Source organism: Scyliorhinus canicula, chromosome 8 (assembly GCF_902713615.1).
Source record: "Scyliorhinus canicula chromosome 8, sScyCan1.1, whole genome shotgun sequence".
NCBI classification, from domain to species: Eukaryota; Metazoa; Chordata; class Chondrichthyes; order Carcharhiniformes; family Scyliorhinidae; genus Scyliorhinus; species Scyliorhinus canicula.
The window spans coordinates 56,141,972-56,162,474 of record NC_052153.1 but is presented as its reverse complement, the minus strand read 5'-3'; the positions used below and the strand labels follow the sequence as shown (position 1 = coordinate 56,162,474).

Below are 20,503 nucleotides of genomic sequence, written 5' to 3'. Positions count from 1 at the left end.
TTTACCCCAACGACATGACATATAAATGTGGCATTTCGCCCGAGGAGAGAGTGATAGGGCAATAACGAAACATACAAAACCTAGGAAAGATGGAGGGAGAGATGCCAATTGCATTTATAATCTATCTGATGTGGGCAACTACAGATTAAATTTAAACTTGGTAGCAAATTAACCAGGCATTTCAAAAATAAACTTCCGCATACGCCTGCAAGTGCTCAGGATAGACCTTTGGAATGTTTTTCTGATATCAACTGAACTAGTTACTCGATACAGTAGCTGTCCTATAAAATTGAAAAAGTCGCTTTCAGAACAACATCAATTAGGAGGAAATGAGTCAAATATCATAGCAGCAAAATAATTCTGAGAACGAGAGACAGAGATGAGTCGAATACAATCAGAAACAAAGGCACAGAAAGCAGTTGAGAAGAAGCAATGAGCCGAGACACAGTTACAGGAAGAGAGTGTTGGCCAAACAGAAATGCACCGCACAATGTCAACCTACATATTGACATGAAATGAAAATCGCTTATTGTCACAAGTAGGCTTCAAAATAACTTACTGAGAAAAGCCCCTAGTCGCCACATTCTGGCGCCTGTTCGGGGAGGCTGGTACGGGAATTGAACTGTGCTGCCGCCTGCCTTAGTCTGCTTTCAAAGCCAGCGATTTAGCCCTGTGCTAAACCAGCCCCTCATAATAATAAAAGCTGAGGGTGCTGGAAACCTGAAATAAAAACAAAAAATGTTGAATATGCTCAGCAGGTCTGGCATCACCTTTGGAGAGAGAAGCAGAGGTAACATTCCGTGTCTGTTTGACCTTCCACAGAAATATAGGTTGACATGTGTGTTATTTGGCATAACAAACAGATAACTCATATTAAAATATAATATATTGCGCTGCAGAGGGGAAATCAAAATCCATGTCTGCATGTAATCCGCGGTTAGGTAGGAGGATATTTGCATCAAGGCAGGAGAAAGGGGAGAGAGGAAGAATAGGAAAAGGTAGAGGAAAGGAGATGGGAGGAGAGAGATAGAAAGAGGAGAGGAGCATAATGCGAAGGAAACTGGAGGGGAGAAAATCTGGATAAGGGTGTGAGGTAGGATGAGTACAGACCCAAGAAAGATGGGGGTGGGAGGGGGGAGATACGAGGTAATTGAGCGGGGAATTTGGTAAAGTCCAGTGAGGGTTGGGGGAGGGAGGAGTGCTTTGTACTCGATGGGGAAAATCCTCCAGTACAAGAAAGTGACCTCAGTGGTCAGGGCACTGGTAAAGTGATACATTTGATGTTGAGGACCCATGTTTTTCTGACATTGGAGAAGTTCTTGTACAGATAAAGCTGCTTGCATCTTAATTGTATTACTTTCCGCAATGTCATTTTGAAAACAAATTTTCAAATACCAAAGCAATTGCGAAATTTCAAATTTGAAAAAAACCTGTCTTTAAATAAAAATATTTCCACTTGGTAGCCGCAACTCATTTCCGCAGATGAGTTCTGGAGATAAAACGTTATGGTATTTCTGTCTCGATGTATAAAGGGAATTTCAGATTAATCTGGACAATTATAGAATCAGAATGGTTTAGGAAATTTCCATTCATGTTAAAATAAAATAGCTACCTTCTGTAATATTCAAAACATACCCCTATTGCACTGTGCATGGTATTGTGAAGTTCCATGGGAAATTTGTGTAAATATTAAATGGAAGCTTCCTTGCAACTAAAATCTGGAAATGTTGATGGGTTAATTTTTAAAGAGTTGTATTTTCTATAACAAATAGAACAGAAGTTCAATATAGCGAAGACATGAAAAGGCTTCTTTCTCTCCCTCTCTCTCTCTGCTGGAAGTATGAAGGAACCAAACTGCACACTGACGGTGGCAAACTTCTGCTCAGGAAAATTATAGCAATACTCTACTCACAATGAAACGGTAAGATCCGCCACAGAGAATTAAAATATAGTTGCACTATCTTTCATATTATCACACAAATTAATACAGGTTCAAATGTTCAAACAGGTTCAAAAAAAACCAGAGGACATTAACAAATTTGCAGAGTGGACATATAATTGGCAAACCAATTTCAATACAGGTAAGTGTGAGGTTTTACATTTTGGCAAGAGGGTGAAGGAGCTCCCCATTACTTGGGAAATAAGAACTTGAGAAGGGGCCATTAATACGAGATGGCCACTGAAAAATCAAATCGGGAATTCAGAAGAAATGTCTTGGCCCAGGGACACTTGAGAATGTTGAACGTGCTACCACAGGGAAATCCTTACTCCTGTATACCATGTAGGCGGAAGCTAGATAAACAGAGAAGGTGAGAGAGAAGGGAATACAAAGTTAGGCTGTTGGAACTAGATGAGGAAGGGTGAGGAAGTGGAATATAAGTGCTGGCAGGGGTTGGTTGGGCCCTGAGGCCTGTTTCTGTGCTTTATTTGTATGTAATTCTGTTTCAGCGATTCAAATATCTCATGACTCAAATTATTTTAGAATTTTTGAAACTATTTGAACTGCCCATGTGTTATTTCTTGGCAATGCACACCAGCATGTGTCATATCCTATCTGTTACACATCCCAACATCTGTGTTACAAACATTTGGAATGAGAAGGCGACAACTAGTGAATCAGTACTGTTCTTCCATAACATGGTGTTAAATCCCACAATTAATGTACATCCCCCCTCCCTCAAAGTTATACTTTCAGTCCCCAGCTACATGTGATCTATTGCAACTAAACAAACTCTCTCGGGTGATCTCTCAGCTGGTAGCACTTACAGTTTCGAATCAGAGGGTGTGCCTCAATTTCCTTCTGAGACATTCTTTCTCTTACTCGTCCATATGGTGCGTCTTGACAATCTTTTTCATCGCATATAACAAGGTAATGGTTTTACATTCCAATGCATCAATTTGAAAATGGTTGCACTCCTCTTTTAGTCCCTTCGTAGGCATCCTGCTCCTTAGCTCTGTAGATTCCTGCAGTTGTAGATGGACTTACTCTCTGCATTCACCACTTCAGAGTCAGGCATTTTGCCAGTCGCATGCCTTCCCTGATGGCAGGAGTATGTACCACTTCTGCTGTCTTGCATTTTTCCCATTTTCCATGCAATTACAATTAAAATGTAAAGTTCCAGCAGTGTGCACAAAAGACACGTGTGCTTTTGCTGAGAGGATGCTTTTCAGTAGTGAACCCTGCCATCAGCTGTCAATGCTGTCGCTACAGCTGGGCTAGAAAAGAGCCTCCTAGTCATACAAGGAAGCTCTGAATCACAACCAAAATGTTTCTGCCCAACTGCATTGCCATGAACATATGGGTTGAGTCCACAAAAGCAGCATGGGTATTTTCAAAATAAAATTTCATATTATATTGGTTTTACTTTATTCATGTGTGCATCACTATTATTTGTTTTGACTAGCTTTGTCAGAGAGCTAAATGTACTGGCATGCCTCATGGTTAGCACACATTGATGGTTACAGAGTAGTTTGGGACATTTCCTTTATTGCAGAAGAAACACTTATTTTGCTCAACTTAGTGCCCAATACTTGCCACTCTGTAGGACATGGCTGAACTTGCAGGCTGAGATGGCTCGCCCTCCTATGCTTTGTCAAGGACATTATCACTCTCAGCCGGGATAATTGAAATTTGTGGGTGAATTCAATGCCCTGTAAGGACTCTGCCAGTCACAAGCTAAGATGGGTAAGCACGTGGACAGTGCTAACATCACCTTTTATGCCCCTCATTTTCTTACCATGAATGACTCTCCACTAACTGACACACCACACCAAGGGTGCCCTTCCCGTTTCATTCCTGCATGCCCCCAACGACACTCTCTGTCCTCCCTTGGATCTATCTTTCACTCTTCCATGTTCAGGACCCCATTCCACACCCTCCCTGACCACTAACTCACCTTTGCCAGTCCCAAGCCTCCATGCAAGCTTCCATTCTCCTTCCCTCTCCTTGTGCATTAAAGTTAAACAATTAAAATCATTGAATTTACGCACAACTGCACAAAGCCAACTGGTGCATGCCACCTTTAAACAAATGTGGACTGGTGCCATGAGATGTGGCATTGACCTCATCTTGAAGCTAGGACATCATTTTAAGAAAGTTTTATGCCAATGAATGTTCATGGAATACAACTTTTACCTAATCACCAACTGGTGTGAGGCCCGACACATGCCGTTGACTTTACCTCTGCATCTCAACCCACCATTGGAAAATCAAGATTTTTCCCCCTTCCTAATTAAGTCACCCACACACCACATTTGCCACTCTTACAGGCTCCATTAAATTCCTTTGCTTGTCTTCACTCCATCATTGATCACAGAACTTTCAGCTGTTGTAGCTTCACACTAACGAATGTTTTCCTAAACCACCCATATTGCCACCCCTTTTCCCTTCTACAAAATCTTTCTGAAACCCTCTCACCTTCCTACATGTCACACTCCAATAAAAGCCTTCTAAACATCTCTTTGACTGTACTTTTGTTCAGGGTAACCTCCTGGCATGGATAGAAGAGTGGCTGACTGGCAGAAGGCAGAGAGTGGGGATAAAGGGGTCTTTTTCAGGATGGCAGCCGGTTACTAGTGGTGTACCTCAGAGGTCTGTGTTGGGACCACAACTTTTCACAATATACATTAATGATCTGGAAGAAGGAACTGAAGGCACTGTTGCTAAGTTTGCAGATGATACAAAGATCTGTAGAGAGACAGGTAGTATTGAGGAAGCAGGCGGGCTGCAGAAGAACTTGCACAGACTAGGAGAGTGGGCAAAAAAGTGGCAGATGCAATACAATGTAGAAAGGTTATGCACTTTGGAAGGAGAAATGGAGGAATAGACTATTTTCTAAATGGGAAGATGCTTAGGAAATCAGAAGCACAAAGGGATTTGGGAGTCCTTGTTCACACTTCTCCTAAGGTTAACATGCATGTTCCGTCGGCAGTTAAGAAGGCAAATGCAATGTTTGCATTCATGTCAAGAGGGCGAGAATACAAGACCAGGGATGTACATCTGAGGCTGTATAAGGCTCTGGTCAGACCCCATTTGGAGTACTATGAGAAGTTTTGGGCCCCGTATCTAAGGAAGGAAGTGCTGGCCTTGGAAAGGGTCCAGAGGGGGTTCACAAGAATGATCGCTGGAATGAGAATCTTGTCGTATGAGGAACGGTTGAGGTCTCTGGATCTGTATTCATTGGAGTTTAGAAGGATGAGGGGGATCTTATTGAAACTTACAAGATACTGCAAAGCCTGGATAGAATGGATGTGGAGAGGATGTTTCCACTTGAAGGAAAAACTAGAACCAGAGGACACTATCTCAGACTAAAGGGACGATCCTTTAAAACAGAGATGAGGAGAAATTTCTTCAGCCAGAGGGTGGTGAATCTATGGAACTCTTTGCCGCAGAAGGCTGTGAAGACCAAATCACTTAGTGTCTTTAAGACAGAGATTGATACATTCTTGATTAATAAGGGGATCAGGGGTTATGGGGAGAAGGCATGAGAATGGGGATGAGAAAATATCAGCCATGATTGAATGGTGGTGCAGACTCGATAGGCCGAGTGGCCTACTTCTGCTCCTATGTCTTATGGTCTAACTCCCTCTTTAAAGTTCTTCAAAGTCCTTTGCTTTGTTTGATGGTTCTGTGAAGGATTGAGATGTCTTATTACTATGAAGCTCTGTTGCTAAATGTAATGTTATTATTGTGCACGTGTGGTCAAAGATGTCATGTTCCAATAGGGTCGAGTGTAGTCTCTGTCTCTGGTGCAATTTCTGGGCTGTACCTGAGGCAGACGCAAACAGTAATTATAGCTATTGATCAACTGAGCATTAAAGAATGCACAATTGTTTTATAATTAATACTCACAGTGCGGCCCCGGGTCACGGTCTGTGTGGAGTTTACACATTCTCCCCATGTCTGGGAATCACCCCCACAACTCAAAGTTGTGCAGGTTAGATGGATTGGCCATGCTAAATTGCCCCTTAATTGGAAAAACATAATTGGGTACTCTAAATTAAAAAATAATAATAATATTCACAAATTTTTATTTGCTTCATGAAAAGTAGTGGACGGCAATGAAGGCACTGGATTGCAAAATCATTCATTTGTTCCGACATGGAATCAAGTAGAAACAGTTCAGCTGCTCAACACAATAGAAAGTATATTTTTCATTGCCCTGTCTTCTGCAAAACATACGACAAACTGATTGATTTGATGTGCAAAGTGTGGACAGGAAATTCCAAATGGCAGGACCTCCAATATAAAAATGCTTCACTCTAACAAAATTGAGACAAATTGACAAATTGCCTTTAGCAATTTCATACTATATTTAAATTACCAGAAAAGCATTACTGAAAAGGATACCCCACCTCTGTGCACCCATCCAATTTACTTTTTGATTTGCTGCTGCTCTTTACTCACTCCCATCTCAATTGTTTCCCCCACAAATTTGTCACCTTCATTTCCTTAAGTAATCCAAAGGCCCGGGCTAGTGTTCAGAGGCCTTATGCCACCATGGCAGCTGGTGTAATTTAAATTTAATTCTAGTCGCAATAATGGTGACCGCCAGCCAATGTTGATTTTTGTAAATAACCCGGGGGGAGCTGCAGTTGACTCCAGATCCAGAGCAATGTGGTTGACATTTAACTGCCGTCTGAAATGACTGAGTATGTCACTCACTTCAAGGGCAATTCGGGACAGGCAATGAATGCTGGCCTTGCCAAAGATGTTCACAGCCCCCAAAATAATAAATAAATAAAGTCCAAAAGATAAAGGCCTGAATGTCTGGTGCACAGCTAGCTTAGCCATCCATCACCTCAGCTGCCTCCAACATAACAAGGACTGTAGGGTTTCACCCTGCTCTGCAACAATTACTCAATCCGGTAGATAAAACCATAAGACATAGGAGCAGAATTCGGCCACTCGGCCCATCGAGTCTGCTCCGTCATTCAATGATGGCTGATATTTTTCTCATCCCCATTCTCCTGCCTTCTCCCCATAACCCCTGATCCACTTACTAATTAAGAACCTATCTATCTCTGTCTATATTGTCTGGATTGTCCCAGAAAACAAATGTAACCGCCAGCTTGTTTTCTGTGATATTCGTTATGTCCTTAAAACCCTTACCTCTGTTCCCTCTGTCCCCACCTCTAACAATTGCAAGACGTTCATTGTCATCTTTGTCATCAAGTTGAAACCTTCTAATAAGTTGGGTTCAACTGCCTCTACTGCTTCCTCTTGACCACAAAGCTAATCCTCACCCATAAGTGATTCATCATGTGCTAACGAAGGAAAATAATATAGTAACCCAACACTACACTAACACATGCCTTACATGCAGGCATAATGAAAACAGATATGGTTTAATGCACTTCATTCCAAAACAGTGTTTTGCTTTAAAAGAAAATCCAAATTAACATGTGAGCGTGGTTCTACTTTTAGCATGTACAGTGAAGGCAAGATGTGATAAGCAGTCCTTTCTATTTTTAAGGTAGCCTGTGGAGGTATAGACTACAATTCACAAGATTTACAATATGTGGGTCTCTAATGTTGTTAATCTGGAGGTCAAGCCCATTTTACTTGATGAGTGTTATCAATGATAGTGTATCATGGCTTGCTGTTATGATACTCATTTGATGGGAAAAATAACTTTTAAATAAACATCATTTTCAGGCATAAGGATCCTAATAATTTACTGGTATAAATGAACAGAAAGCTATTTCTTCCACCCTGTCCTTACATGTGGCCTTGGATTTGCAGATTTATTTAGTAAGCAGTTCATTTTTCAGTTCATTTTTCATATGGAAAATATTACCATATTTTCCTCAAAGAAGAACAAAGAACATTACAGCATAGGAACAGGCACTTTGGCCTACCAAGCCTGTGCCAATCCAGATTCCTTATTTAGACCTACTACTTATTGCTAAAAATATCTGTATCCCTCCATTCCCTGCCCATTCATGTATCTACCAAGTAACATCTTAAGAGCCATACAAATGCAAATTATTTCTCCCTCGAAACATACACCAGTTGCAATTGTTTCATAAAAAGTCAGATCTGAGTAGTTGTCACTTCCAAATGCATTTTATACAGACAGCTAAAAGTCTACTGCAACATTATAACACTTAGTACTCACGACAAAACAATACAAGGTCAATGTTTACACAATGTCTTCAGCTAATGATCATGTTTTAAGGAATTTTAGATACTGACTAATATCCCCACCAATATACACATTATATTTTTGTTACAGTGTGTACCATGAGGATAACATGCCATTTTTAAAAATTCATTTGTGGGATGTGGGTGTCGCTGGTTAGGCCAGCATTTATTGCCCATCCCTGGTTGCCCTTCAGAAGGTGGTAGCAAGCTGCCTTCTTGAGTTGTAGGTACACCCACTGTACTATTAGGGAGGGGGTTCCAGGATGTTGCCCCAGCAACAGTGAAGGAGCGTTGATATATTTCCAAGCCAGGATGGTGAGTGACTTGGAGGGGAACCTCCAGGTGGTGGCTTCCCAGGTATCTGCTGCTCTTGTCCTTCTAGATGGTAGTGGCCGTGGGTTTGGAAGATGCTGACTAAGGAACATTGGTGAGTTACTGCAGTCCATCTTGTAGATGGTACACATGGCTGTCACAGTTTGACGGTGGTGGAGGGTATGAATGTTTATGGAAGGGGTAGCAATCAAGCGAGCTGCTTTGTCCTGGATGGTGTTGAGTTTCTAGAGTATTGTTGGAACTGCACTCATCCAGGCAAGTATTCCGTGACACTTATGACTTATGCCTTGTAGATGGCGGACAGGCTTTGGGGGATCAGGAGGTGAGTTACATGCCCTAGGATTCCTAGCCTTTCACTTGCCCTGGTAGCCACAGTATTGATGTGGCTAGTCCAGTTCAGTTTCTGATCAATGGCAACCCCCCAGGATGTTAATTGTGGGCACTTCAGCGATGGTAACGCCATTGAATGTCAGGGAATGGTGGTTAGATCCTCTCTTGTAGGAGATGGTCATTGCCTGGCACTTGTGTGGTGCGAATGTAACTTGCCACTTATCAGCCCAAGCCTTGATATTGTCCAGGTCTTGCTACATTTGGACATGGAATGCTTCATGATCTGATGAGTCACGAATGGTGCGGAACAGTCAGTCATCCGCAAACATCCCCACTTCTGATCAATGAGGTACTTGATGAAGCAACTGAAGATAGTTGGGCCGAGGACACTACCTGAGGGACTCCTGCAGTGAAGTCCTGGAGCTAAGTTGATTGATCTCCAACCACCACAACCATCTTCCTTTCTGCCACGTATGACTCCGACCAGTGGAATGTTTTCCCTCTGATTCCCATTGACTCCAGTTTAGCTGGGGCTCCTTGATGCCATACTCGGTCAAATGCTGCCTTGATGCTGAATCATAATTGACGTCTGTGATTTAACATATTGAACGTTGGTGTCACAGTGCGTTCCAGCTTCACGTGTTGTTGCAAATAAAGCAAAGTTACTTAGTAACAGTCATTTATAGGAATGAGATATAAACTGCCGTCGATCGTCCCAAAGTGCTTCACAACGCGTATACATGGTAGGCACTTCAGTACTAATTCTAAGGAAAGACGAAGATTATGTGTATATGTTTCCGGAATAGTAAATACATTTGTAATGATTTCCTCTTTGGTACTTATCACACAATCAGTACACAGGAGACCATTCAGCCCATCATGCATGCTAGATATTTCAATGAGCTGTCTAACTAATGCTAATCCTCCTGATTTTAGTTGCACAAATGTTTCCTTTAAAAGTAGTTTTTTCAATTTCCATTGACAGTTACTGTTCAATCTGCTTCCATCACCCTTCTACACAGTTCATAGCAGATCACAACTCCTGCAGCAAACAACCCTCTTCATCCATCCCTCCGCCACGGTTGTTTCCAGCTGAAATGGAATTAAACAAAATTGAAAATAAATATCGAACTAAAGATATTACGTAAAGCGACGTAAGAAATCCTCCGTTTGCCAATTTTGTTAAATTTAGTCAAGACCACACCTACAGCATTTTACTCCCTTAATTTATCGGGTTATATATAATTCGATAGTGCAGTGTATGCAAGAGCGCAAGATTAAAGTATCAGATGTAGACCCTGCAAAGCTTCATGACAGGAATTCAACCTAACTACGTCCTTATGCAATATTGCCGAAGATAATGCTCGCTATATTTTAGAAATGTATATATAAGAGCAGAATCTGCATGAAACCAAGACGAAACATTTTAAATTAGACGTCAATTAATGCCTGTAAGATATCGAAGCTCCGTACTAAAACCACGCATTACTGAATTTCTTGTCCGTAATGTTGCTGACAATGGTGTGAATTCTTTCTAATTCTTGCACTAGTCTATTGCACTCCACGTGTATTTATTCGTCTGATATATAAGCATGTCTCTTTTCAGTATTTAAACAATCTCATATTTTGTACTATTTCCTAAATCAGCTCGAAGCGCCGGAAGGTCATATATTTTACTTAAGCGAGTTTATGGTTTAAAGAAACTGGCAGCAAGGTCTCAGACAAACAACAGAGCCCACTCACAAACAACGCTCAAAGCAGGTTGGTGGTAGGAGTCAGATGGCGGTACAGAAAAGAGGAAACAAAGAGGCAAAGGACACAGATTCACCATATGCATTTATTTCCACGTGTGAACAGACACGCTTCCCAATCATTATTCTACATTTATGCACAAAACCATAAAATACTACCTTTTATGACTTAAAATTAGATACATTTATATAACTCGTGTCCATTTGGGAAAGGCCTGCTGGTTTAAGTAAATTAATTAGTTATTAACTGTAAGCACTCAGAATACACTCGCCAGGCGTCCCATTATAATAGTTCTACAATAGTTGAGTGGATAGTAATATTTAGCAATCAAAGGCTTCAGATCATAAACTACTTTATTGGAGATTCTTGGTTCTTGGGCATCAGGCTGCTCAGAAGCAGGCAATACAAAGATATGATTTAGGAACAGGAGTAGGCCACTCGACCCCTCCAGCCCGCTCCGCCATTCAGTACGATTACGGCTGATCCGATCTTAAACTCATCCCCTCCTACCCCCATAACCTTCCACCTTGTCCATCAAAAATCTATCTAACCTGCCTTAAAAACACTCAAAACTCTTCTTCCACTGCCTTTTGAGGGAGAGAGTTCCAAAGACCAGCCACCCTCGGAGAGAGAAATACGTCTCCTTGCACCTGTCTTAAACAGGGGAACCCTTTATTTTTAAACACTGAATTTTCTCCCACAAGAGGAAACATTCTTCCCACATCCACCCCATTAAGTCTTCCCAGGAACTTATAAGTTTCAATCAAGTCATCTCTTACTGGGCTAATTCTCAGCGGATGCAGGCTAGCTTGTCCACTTGTCCAAGCTTTCCTCATAAACCAACCCGCACATTCCAATGTTTTATGATTTGGCGAATCCCCACATAGTTAACAAATTAAAAATAAATATAGGGGAAAATTATACTGAAAGCCTAAAATAATGATTGTGTGTGTATGTGTGTGAGTGAGAGATAAGCTAGAAAATGTGAATTATTCACCCATACTGTTTAGATGGTCATTCTATTCGAAATTCCAGCATTCAGACTTGGAACATGGCTCTATGTTGTTCCCTTCATATAATCTCATCGTGAATATCCCGAAATATACTGCAAAATAATTTAGTTGTGTATCTGCTTGGACAAATTCGTACTAGAACGGTAGCGTTAATGCTACAAATGTGATTTTAATTCCCATCCAATGTTCTTGGGACTCATTGGACTGTGTGAGTTGTTCAAAGTTGTTTCAACAATCTTACTAGAGGTCACTCAATGAAGCATGTATAGGATAATTTTGAATGACCTGATTTCAGGGAACCTGTGGAATAGAATTGCATTTTAGTGTAATATAAACATTTGGCTCCAAATCTCGGAAAGGGAACTAAATGTTAAACAACTAAGGGAATATAACTCGAAATGTGACTTCATAGTCAGGCCATGTTTACATTCTGTGTGTTTATTATTGTGACTGATACCACTGAAACAACTGTTCAAACATATGTATCAGAAAACCAACTGATGTTCATGGCGGAGTGGCTATTAAGGCATACTGTGTTTATTGATATATGCACAACTGACACATGATGATGTCATGCTAGAAGCATAAAGTGGACCTGCATTCATCTCAATAGCTTGAATATGATTATTTATATCTCTCCATAACTTACGAATCTATAAAGGAAAAACATCCAAACTACAGAGGGAAATCTGAACACTAGTTACGTTTCTAAAAGTACTGCCTCACAGTTCCAGGGGCACAGGTTCGATTCCGGCCTTGAGTGACTGTGTGGAGTTTGCACTTTCTCTCCCTGTCTGTGTGAATTTCCTCCGGGCTCCAGTTTCCCCCACAATCCAAAGATGCGCAGGTTAGGTGGATTGGCCATGATAAATTGCCCCTTCGTGTCAGCAGATGTGCAGGTTAGGTGGGGTTACAGTGTTATGGGGATAGGGCGGGGGAGTGGGCCTTGGTAGGGTGCTTTTTCGGAAGGTCGGTGCAGACTCGATGGGTTGAATGATTCTAATGTCTCAAGATACTTGTACTAATTCCAACTCAGTGCATGACAACAGGGTCGAACAGCCTCCTGCTTTGCCAAAATATCACATTTAAGATAGCTTTTTATTTTCAAGTGACTTCTATACATTACTTAATTCTATTATACAAATCATGTGTGATGATTAATTTCATCTATAACAACTTGCAAATATACAGCATCATCAATTGAGAAAAAACTTGACAGGCTTTTCTCAGAGACAACATATTCGCCATGTGTATCCACATTAGGCAAGTGTTGATTTATTTATTTCCTAAAATAACTTTGATTTCCTATCTAATTTCCTATCTAATGTTGCTAAGCTATCTCACAGCAATTGGCCTGTGATAGCCGATTACGAGCCCGCACTGTCTTTTAACTTGTTTATTGAGCTGATGCAGTCGCCGCTGGCAATTATTCCTCAGATCTTCGATGAGAAGCATGGTCGGTGAGCAATACATAGCTTCTATCGTTGATCTTAATCCGATTTGCAAAATATAAAGCGTAAGGATAAAATAATTTCTACCATAAGCCGAGATCGAGAAAGACCTTTTGGTCACGCTTTTTGGGGGGCTGTGCAATAAATCATAGAACCCCTACATTGCATTCGGCCCATCAATTCTGCACCGGCCCTCTGAAAGAGCAACCCACCTGGAGCCTATCCCTATAACTCCATCTTGGGGCAATTTAGCATGGCCAATCCACCTAACCTGCACATCTTTGGACGTTGGGAGGAAACCGGAGCATCCAGAGGAAACCCACGCCGACACGGGGTAATGAAAAAGGCAAATAAGGCTAGCATGTTACTAAATCAGACCACAGCCTGCAAATAGTGAAAGAAAACATTGTCCTTATTTATTCATACAACTATTGCCTCTTTGCAAAGTTTGCATTCATATCAATGTCATTTTAAATATATATGTGTGTATTGAAAGCAAACGCAAAGAGGGAAATTGCGATCCAAAAACGAATTTGCTTGGAATAATATAGTTCCACTTTTGCCATAAATACGTCTGTTTAGAATATTCAGCTAGAAATAATTACATTTGGCAGCTGTCACTGTTCAATTATCAATGAACAGATTATCACGTGTGACGGTGGGAATTGAGATAAAACAATATAGGTGCTCATCCTTATTATTAAACAATTTAAAATATAGCAGAGAAGGGAGCCATTTTGAAAAGAAAAATACTGACTCGGGTGCTGGGGGAATGTAAACTATATATCGGGAATGGTGCAGTGCAAGTGAAAAAAACAAAGCTAATAGTGGCAGCCAATCATTGCACACAGCATTGGATATCTATTCTCTTTGAACATTAAAAGAGATATCTAATTTCGATATTCGATTCGGGTCCCCGAAGTAATCAGTATTAGGAGAAAATCATCTCCATTGAATAAAACAGCATCAATTCAATTGAAAGTCTAATTTTATCCTGAGGGGGGAAGAGTTATTCACTTTGGATTATAGAGTGATGGTGGGTGGTGATCGCGTACTTTCAAAGGCAATGCCTTTATGTGTGATGATTAACGGGCAGGAACTCACACCAGCCCTGAGGATGGCAGGTAAAGTGGTGATCGTGAAAGCCCCGCAGAGGGTGGGCTTGGGAACCCGGAATTAAGAAACCAGCAGAATATCCACATACACAAGTCAGTGGAACGGACACCTCACCAGAGGAACAAATTCCTTGTGGCAACCAAGCTAAAAGGTAAAATGCTCGCTCACACTAAGACTATGTAGCAATAATGTGAATGATACATTCTTTCAGTATCAATGCATTGATGTTATGAGCCAGGGAGAATATTAATGCGTTTATTTCAACCACCGCTTTTTAAACAAAAAAAAAATTCCCCACTTGATGATTGTCGATTATCGCGAGTTTAAAAAAAAAATAATTAATGTTCTTCCTGGAATGGCACAGACCAACAAAAACTGCACGACCTCAGTAAACTCACAGTAATGGGGATTGATCTTTTTTTGTTGAAATCTGCGAGGAACGTTTGCCTCGGCGGCGTTTGCAATATCAGTGTTTGTTCTAATTATTGCATTAAATGATTGTATCACGCCTCCGGCAGTTTACACAATCTGATATTTGAAGGTGGACTTATAATTCATAGTTATGCACATGAATGCGTTATAACATCTGCACAGTATTACTATTAAAACGAAATGCTCTACGTGGTCCCAGTTATCGGATGAGTTCCAAACGATAAACCCAACTGACACCCCTTCCTTCCATTTTGGCACTTTTTCAGTGAATATTTATATTTATTTCACTGCGGCAGGATTTATGTGTGACGGGTCTAAACTCTGGGGCAGCACGGTAGCATGGTGGTTAGCATAAATGCTTCACAGCTCCAGAGTCCCAGGTTCGGTTCCCGGCTGGGTCACTGTCTGTGCCCAGTCTGCACGTGTGTGCGTGGGTTTCCTCCGGGTGCTCCGGTTTCCTCCCACAGTCCAAAGATGTGCAGGTTAGGTGGATTGGCCATGCTAAATTGCCTGTAGTGTCCTAAAAAAAGTAAGGTTAAGGGGGGTTGTTGGGTTACGGGTATAGGGTGGATACGTGGGTTTGAGTAGGGTGATCATTGCTCGGCACAACATGAAGGGCCTGTGCTGTACTGTTCTATGTTCTTCTCTAATTTGTTCGTATTATACTTATCTTTCTGGCCTATATTTTCCGGTTATTGAAAAATTCTTAGTATGATCCCGGCATTTATTGAGCAATTTTCGGGACCTCCAGACATCTAAACGTGCTTCACAGAGCCGAAAGGGTGCTGAACTGGAGGAAACGTTACTTTATACAGTAACAATGGGAGCACGCGTTAGCAGTTCACAACCTAACCTACATGATCGTTATTCAGGAGGTCTGGGTTCCGGGTTTTCCAATAAACGTAAGGTCATTATTCCAGATTGCGAACTTGACAGTAAAGCTATTGTCAGCCCGAGCCTGGCCTCGCCGTTATCTCAAATTATAAACGCAACCGCACAAGAACATCAATTTAAACAAACACAAGTTAGATTATCCGCATGCATTTAAATTACATCAGTGAACGTTCTCGTGCAAAAATGATCAAACAGCTCTGTGCTTGCAAAAGGCGCTGACCGGAAGCTGCTGCAGACGGCGGCAGTGATGCCCTTCCAGCGGGCGCAGAGTTGAGCCCGGGGTCCTCGGCGGAATCTGGACTCGAACTCAGGACGAGGATGTTCCCTTTCTTAACTCTCGCGCCCTCCACCGCGCACGCGCCCCAAGGTTGCTACTCCGCAGGGAACCTGCTGGAATTGCAGGCAGTGAGGCCAGTCTATCTGTGAACCCTGTTAAATCTGGGGAGGGCTTCTTTTTGTGTTGAACTTGATCATTAGTCAGCACTCTTGCTTCCCCCCCCCCCCATAATCCGGCACCCATTCCTGACCTGCTGATCAGCCCAGCGCAGGCGCGTTGGCGGTTGCGGTCTTGCGCATGCGCACGATTGCCGCCCTCAGTTGGACGGCTTCTTTCTCTCGGGCCAGATCACTGTCGTGACATGACGTCAGACCTCCGCCCCTACCCTCCTCCCAGTCATGCGCACAGGCAAGTCTGAACATATCTCAGCAAGCGGCTCGTCGGCCAAGGAGCAGCGCCCCTCGCCGGGCCCCCCACTGTCGTCGATGCGCAGAGTGAGCCAGCCAGCAGTTCCTCCCACCTAATCTATGTATCTTTGTCACTCAAAAAAAAACCGGCCAGAGAATGGTTTACTGAAATCACTCCACCTTCTGAAACTATTTAAATACTCTCACACAAAGGGACCTGTCACTCAGTGCGATAACAGGTTGGAGGCTGAAAAAGTAGCCAGCTTGGATTCATTATTGTTACTGTTATTTTCTGAACAGTGCAGAAGGAAAACAAATTAACCGGGCACCATGGCCAATAACGACGAACTTGCAAATGCAGCAGCTCAAGGGAACATTGGCAAGGTAGAACAATTGTTGAATAATGGAGCAGACCCAAATGGTATCAATAGTTTTGACAGGACTCCTATACAGGTACATATTTTTAAAAATATTCTATTATTGCGTTTCGCTCATCATAAAAATGCATTTCCTCCTTGTGATTTACGCAACTTGACTGTTAATCTTTGCACGGCTAAGCAATTGCCAACCGATATCTCTGAGGAGCACTTTCCTCAGTCTCTATTACCTGTTCAATTAATTCGCTGATTCAAATTTTGGGTTCATTTTGGAGGAGGGAATATAATTTTGCGGCAGGAGATGTTCCAATTTTAAAGCATTGGCAGTTTTAAATACCGGAAGTATTTTAAACCGACCCGCACTTTTATAGAGGGATCCAAATAAAACGAAGAAGATTCTAACTGTAAAATTATTTTTAATATATTACAAAAGAAACGTTATTTTTGGTGTCATTTGATGCCTACATTATAAGGTAGCCATGATGTGGAGATGCCGGCGTTGGACTGGGGTGAGCACCTGAGGAAGGAGCAGTGCTCCGAAAGCTCATGTTTGAAACAAACCTGTTGGACTTTAACCTGGTGTTGTAAAACTTCTTACTGTACATTATAAGGAAACTATCAATATCGATCAATTTAAATTGAGTCTGTATTTAATGGAGTGTGTATTTTATTAATATCAACGGCAGATAAAACTAACGAAATGGATATGTATCCAATACTGAAAATTCTACCAATATGAAGCAAAACAAGGAACAAGGCTCGCTCAATAAGCTGTAGATAAATTAATGACTCCAAGGCAGTCCAAATAGGAGAAATTAATCTTCCACTCCTGATCAAGGATATTAATCCGTACTGATTGAATCTGATGTCGCATAATTCACAATAAATTATTTTAATGGTGGACTCTGGACATTGAACGAATTGAGATTTGTTATTTTTAAATTTAACTGGGAAACGGCGTCAACCCAAATGAATCGCTATAAATCGGGCCTTAAAAGTAAAGACCGAGCCCAAGGAGCTTTGTGGGGAAAATTGGATGTGCAGCCAGAAAGAGAGACTAGAAAAAGTAACAAAAGCTTAACTATGTGCTGCAGAAGATTTTTCTGCATTTTAAAAACCATAAGCTATCATTTATTTTAATCCTTATCGTATGCAAATTAACTGTAAATAAATGCCGAAAAGCGTCATTGTAAATATTTTATTTGTTTTTTATATATCCATGTCTAAAATATCTTTGTACGTTTGTAGTATTTTTTATTTGGAATTTACAGATTTAAAAGCTTCATCTAATTATATTTTATAATATTTATATTTGAAATGTGTTGTCCAAACCTCTACCAGGATGATTTTTGTTTTGAAGTAACTTTAAATTTTGTTGTCGATTTCTCCCATTCAATTTGACAGACAATCCAAGATGGCGCCGGAGCGAGGTGACTCTCAGCAAGCTCTCCACAACAGATCCACTTTTAACTTAATTTATACTCGTTATCTTGTGTTGCCCTATTATGTATTCTCATGTATTTTCTTGAATTTTGTTTAATTCCCTTTTCTTCCATGTACTGAATGATCTGCTGAGCTGCTTGCAGAAAAATACTTTTCACTGTACCTCCGTACACGTGACAATAATCCAGGCACCTGGGAAATGCAATTTCAACTGGGATTAGGCAGTATGTTAAAAACGGAATGTTTTAACCTCTGTTCTGTTCCTCCAGTGCCATGATAACTATCTGAGGCTAGACTTTGCTGTAATTGTTGCCTTTTTTTTTACATATACCGTTAATTCTTCTTAAGGAATTGAATCATTTTAGAACTACATTAAATCCCAGAAGTAACAAAGATGGGGAGCTGAGAATTCAATTATCCGAACATTTAAATCAAGGAAGGAAATAGAATTAAGAAAACAACGCATTTGCTGACAGATTTATCCACACACCAGCATTTATCCACCTAGCCCATTGATATAATAGACGAATATTAAAAAGTTGTGAACAAGGGCCATCGGGATGGTCCAAAAATGTGCAGACTAGGTGGATTGGCCACGCTAAATTGTCCCTTAGTGTCCACAAGTTTAGGTGGGCTGACGAGGATAAGGATGGGGCCTGGGTAGGGTGCTCCTTTGGAAGGTCGGTGCAGACTGGACGGGCCGAATGTCTTCCTTCTGTGCTGGAGTGATTCTATGGCTATTAACTGGAAAGGAAAAAATCGAATACAAATTTAGGTGTGGTAAATTCAGCTCCGTGTGCTGCTAAACACTGGGTCTTAATTATTTAGCAGCAATTTTGAGGCACATGTCTTTCATTCTCTCTCTCCATCTCCCTCCTGTTTCAGGTGATGAAAATGGGCTGTCCCTCACTCTGTCAGCTCCTCCTGAGACACGGCGCAGATCCCAACCGGCAGGATAATCAACAAATCGCAATCATCCACGATGTAGCCAGAGAGGGTTTCTTGGACACGCTGCAAATTCTGGTAGAAATTGGGAATGCTGACACCAATCTCCGGGACAGAAACAACCGTCTACCCATCGATCTGGCAATGCAAAATAACCACGGGGATGTGGTGACATATTTAAGTAATTTAACACAAAGCGATTGAGTGGCTGTCTTTTTCCAGAGAGACACCCCGCCTCCCTTTTCCCTTTTGGTACTAAAAGATATAGCGGACGGCAGGGACATTAAAAAAAAACTTTGATATTGCTGTTAAATGTACAAATTTAAAATAAAAATACTGTAAATACAACAACGATATTGTAGGAATTAATATGTAAAGGCTCAAATGAAATATTTAGCCTAAAATCTTTCGACACTTAATTTATAGAAAAATCACTACATTTACAGCAATTACGTGCTTACAGTTCATGATTTCTAAAAAAAAAGAAAAATTCTCTACATGACTCAACCAATCTCAGGTCACTTTCTGCGCATTTGCTAATACCGAGCCAATTGTATCTTTTTTTACTTTTAAAGCACGCTTTGATGTTGTTTAACCTGTCGTTTAATCCAAAATCTAGTGATTCCAAATACATCTGTTCGATTTTCACCTGGTGTTAATGACTGCAGTAACCAGTGTAGAACAGGCGGACTATTCGGCTGTCTATGTTTCTATTAATTTCCATTTAAAAAATAATTCATTTCTGTAATTTATCTACATTGTCTTTTGGGGGCTCAGTTAAAACTCAGATCGTTGTTTGATTTATGTCACACTTAACGGCATCTTTAGAAATAATTGAAGACAGAATTGGAAGAGTTTAAGTAAATTAATTCTGTAAACCATGCAGTTTATGTAGAAGGATCCGGAGCAGAATGTTACTGTTTCATTGGGTGGGTGGGGGGGGGGGGGGGGGGGGGTACCCCAACAGTATCGCCCATCTTCCGATGTCCTCCCAGTAGTGCGGCTTAACTTCCTTCAGTAGATTTGCCTCCTAACTCATTCGACCTGATGTGTCCGCTGACTCTGACCCTGGGCCAAACAGCGGGCTACCCAGCCGGGTTTATTCGCTGCATGTCTGTCCATCGCCTCAACTCACTGCTGACCTTCCCCGTCCATACACGGCGTTTCCAGACACTACATGGAAGTGCTTGTTTTAAATATATATTCAACGCACCGTGGACAAATCTCCGTCCTGCAAGCTGCCGTCTGATCCATTTTCAATTGCGAGATCCATTTCGTCTTGTCGCCTTGACACAGAAAAATATACTGGATTCGCAAAAAGGCAAAACAATCTAAACGGTCCCAGAGCATCTGGATGACTCGTCCAGACACAATACCACTACGCCATTGCCTCCCCCTTATACACTGATTTTAATGCGAGTTCTCTCATCATGAGGAACGTGTTCTTTCTGTTTGATTCGGTCACTCGGGGTATATGTTTCTGAAGGCTATCATCATTGATCTTAGAAGCTGTCGTTGAGCCTTATCACTTTATTGTATTATTTTACATTTCCTTAAGAAAGCCCGAGTAAAGAATTATCTTTTAGC

At 41.3% G+C, this 20,503-nt stretch overlaps 1 protein-coding gene across 3 annotated transcripts in view; it reads left to right on the top strand.

The window, feature by feature from the left end:
* Nucleotides 1-19,400, top strand: part of cdkn2a/b (cyclin-dependent kinase inhibitor 2A/B (p15, inhibits CDK4)) — a 74,161-nt gene extending 54,761 nt beyond the window's left edge. The window contains exons 1-4 of one of the 3 annotated variants that reach the window (XM_038804634.1): nucleotides 1,824-1,921; nucleotides 2,009-2,081; nucleotides 16,452-16,604; nucleotides 18,857-19,400. In XM_038804634.1, coding sequence (XP_038660562.1) covers nucleotides 16,482-16,604; nucleotides 18,857-19,120 — 387 coding nt within the window. In that variant the 5' untranslated portion in view covers nucleotides 1,824-1,921; nucleotides 2,009-2,081; nucleotides 16,452-16,481 and the 3' untranslated portion in view covers nucleotides 19,121-19,400. Of the gene's footprint in view, nucleotides 1-1,823; nucleotides 1,922-2,008; nucleotides 2,082-14,277; nucleotides 14,293-16,451; nucleotides 16,605-18,856 lie in introns of those variants that run through there. The other 2 variants (XM_038804637.1, XM_038804636.1) reach the window with 2 other exon arrangements.
* Nucleotides 19,401-20,503: the final 1,103 nt, after the last annotated feature.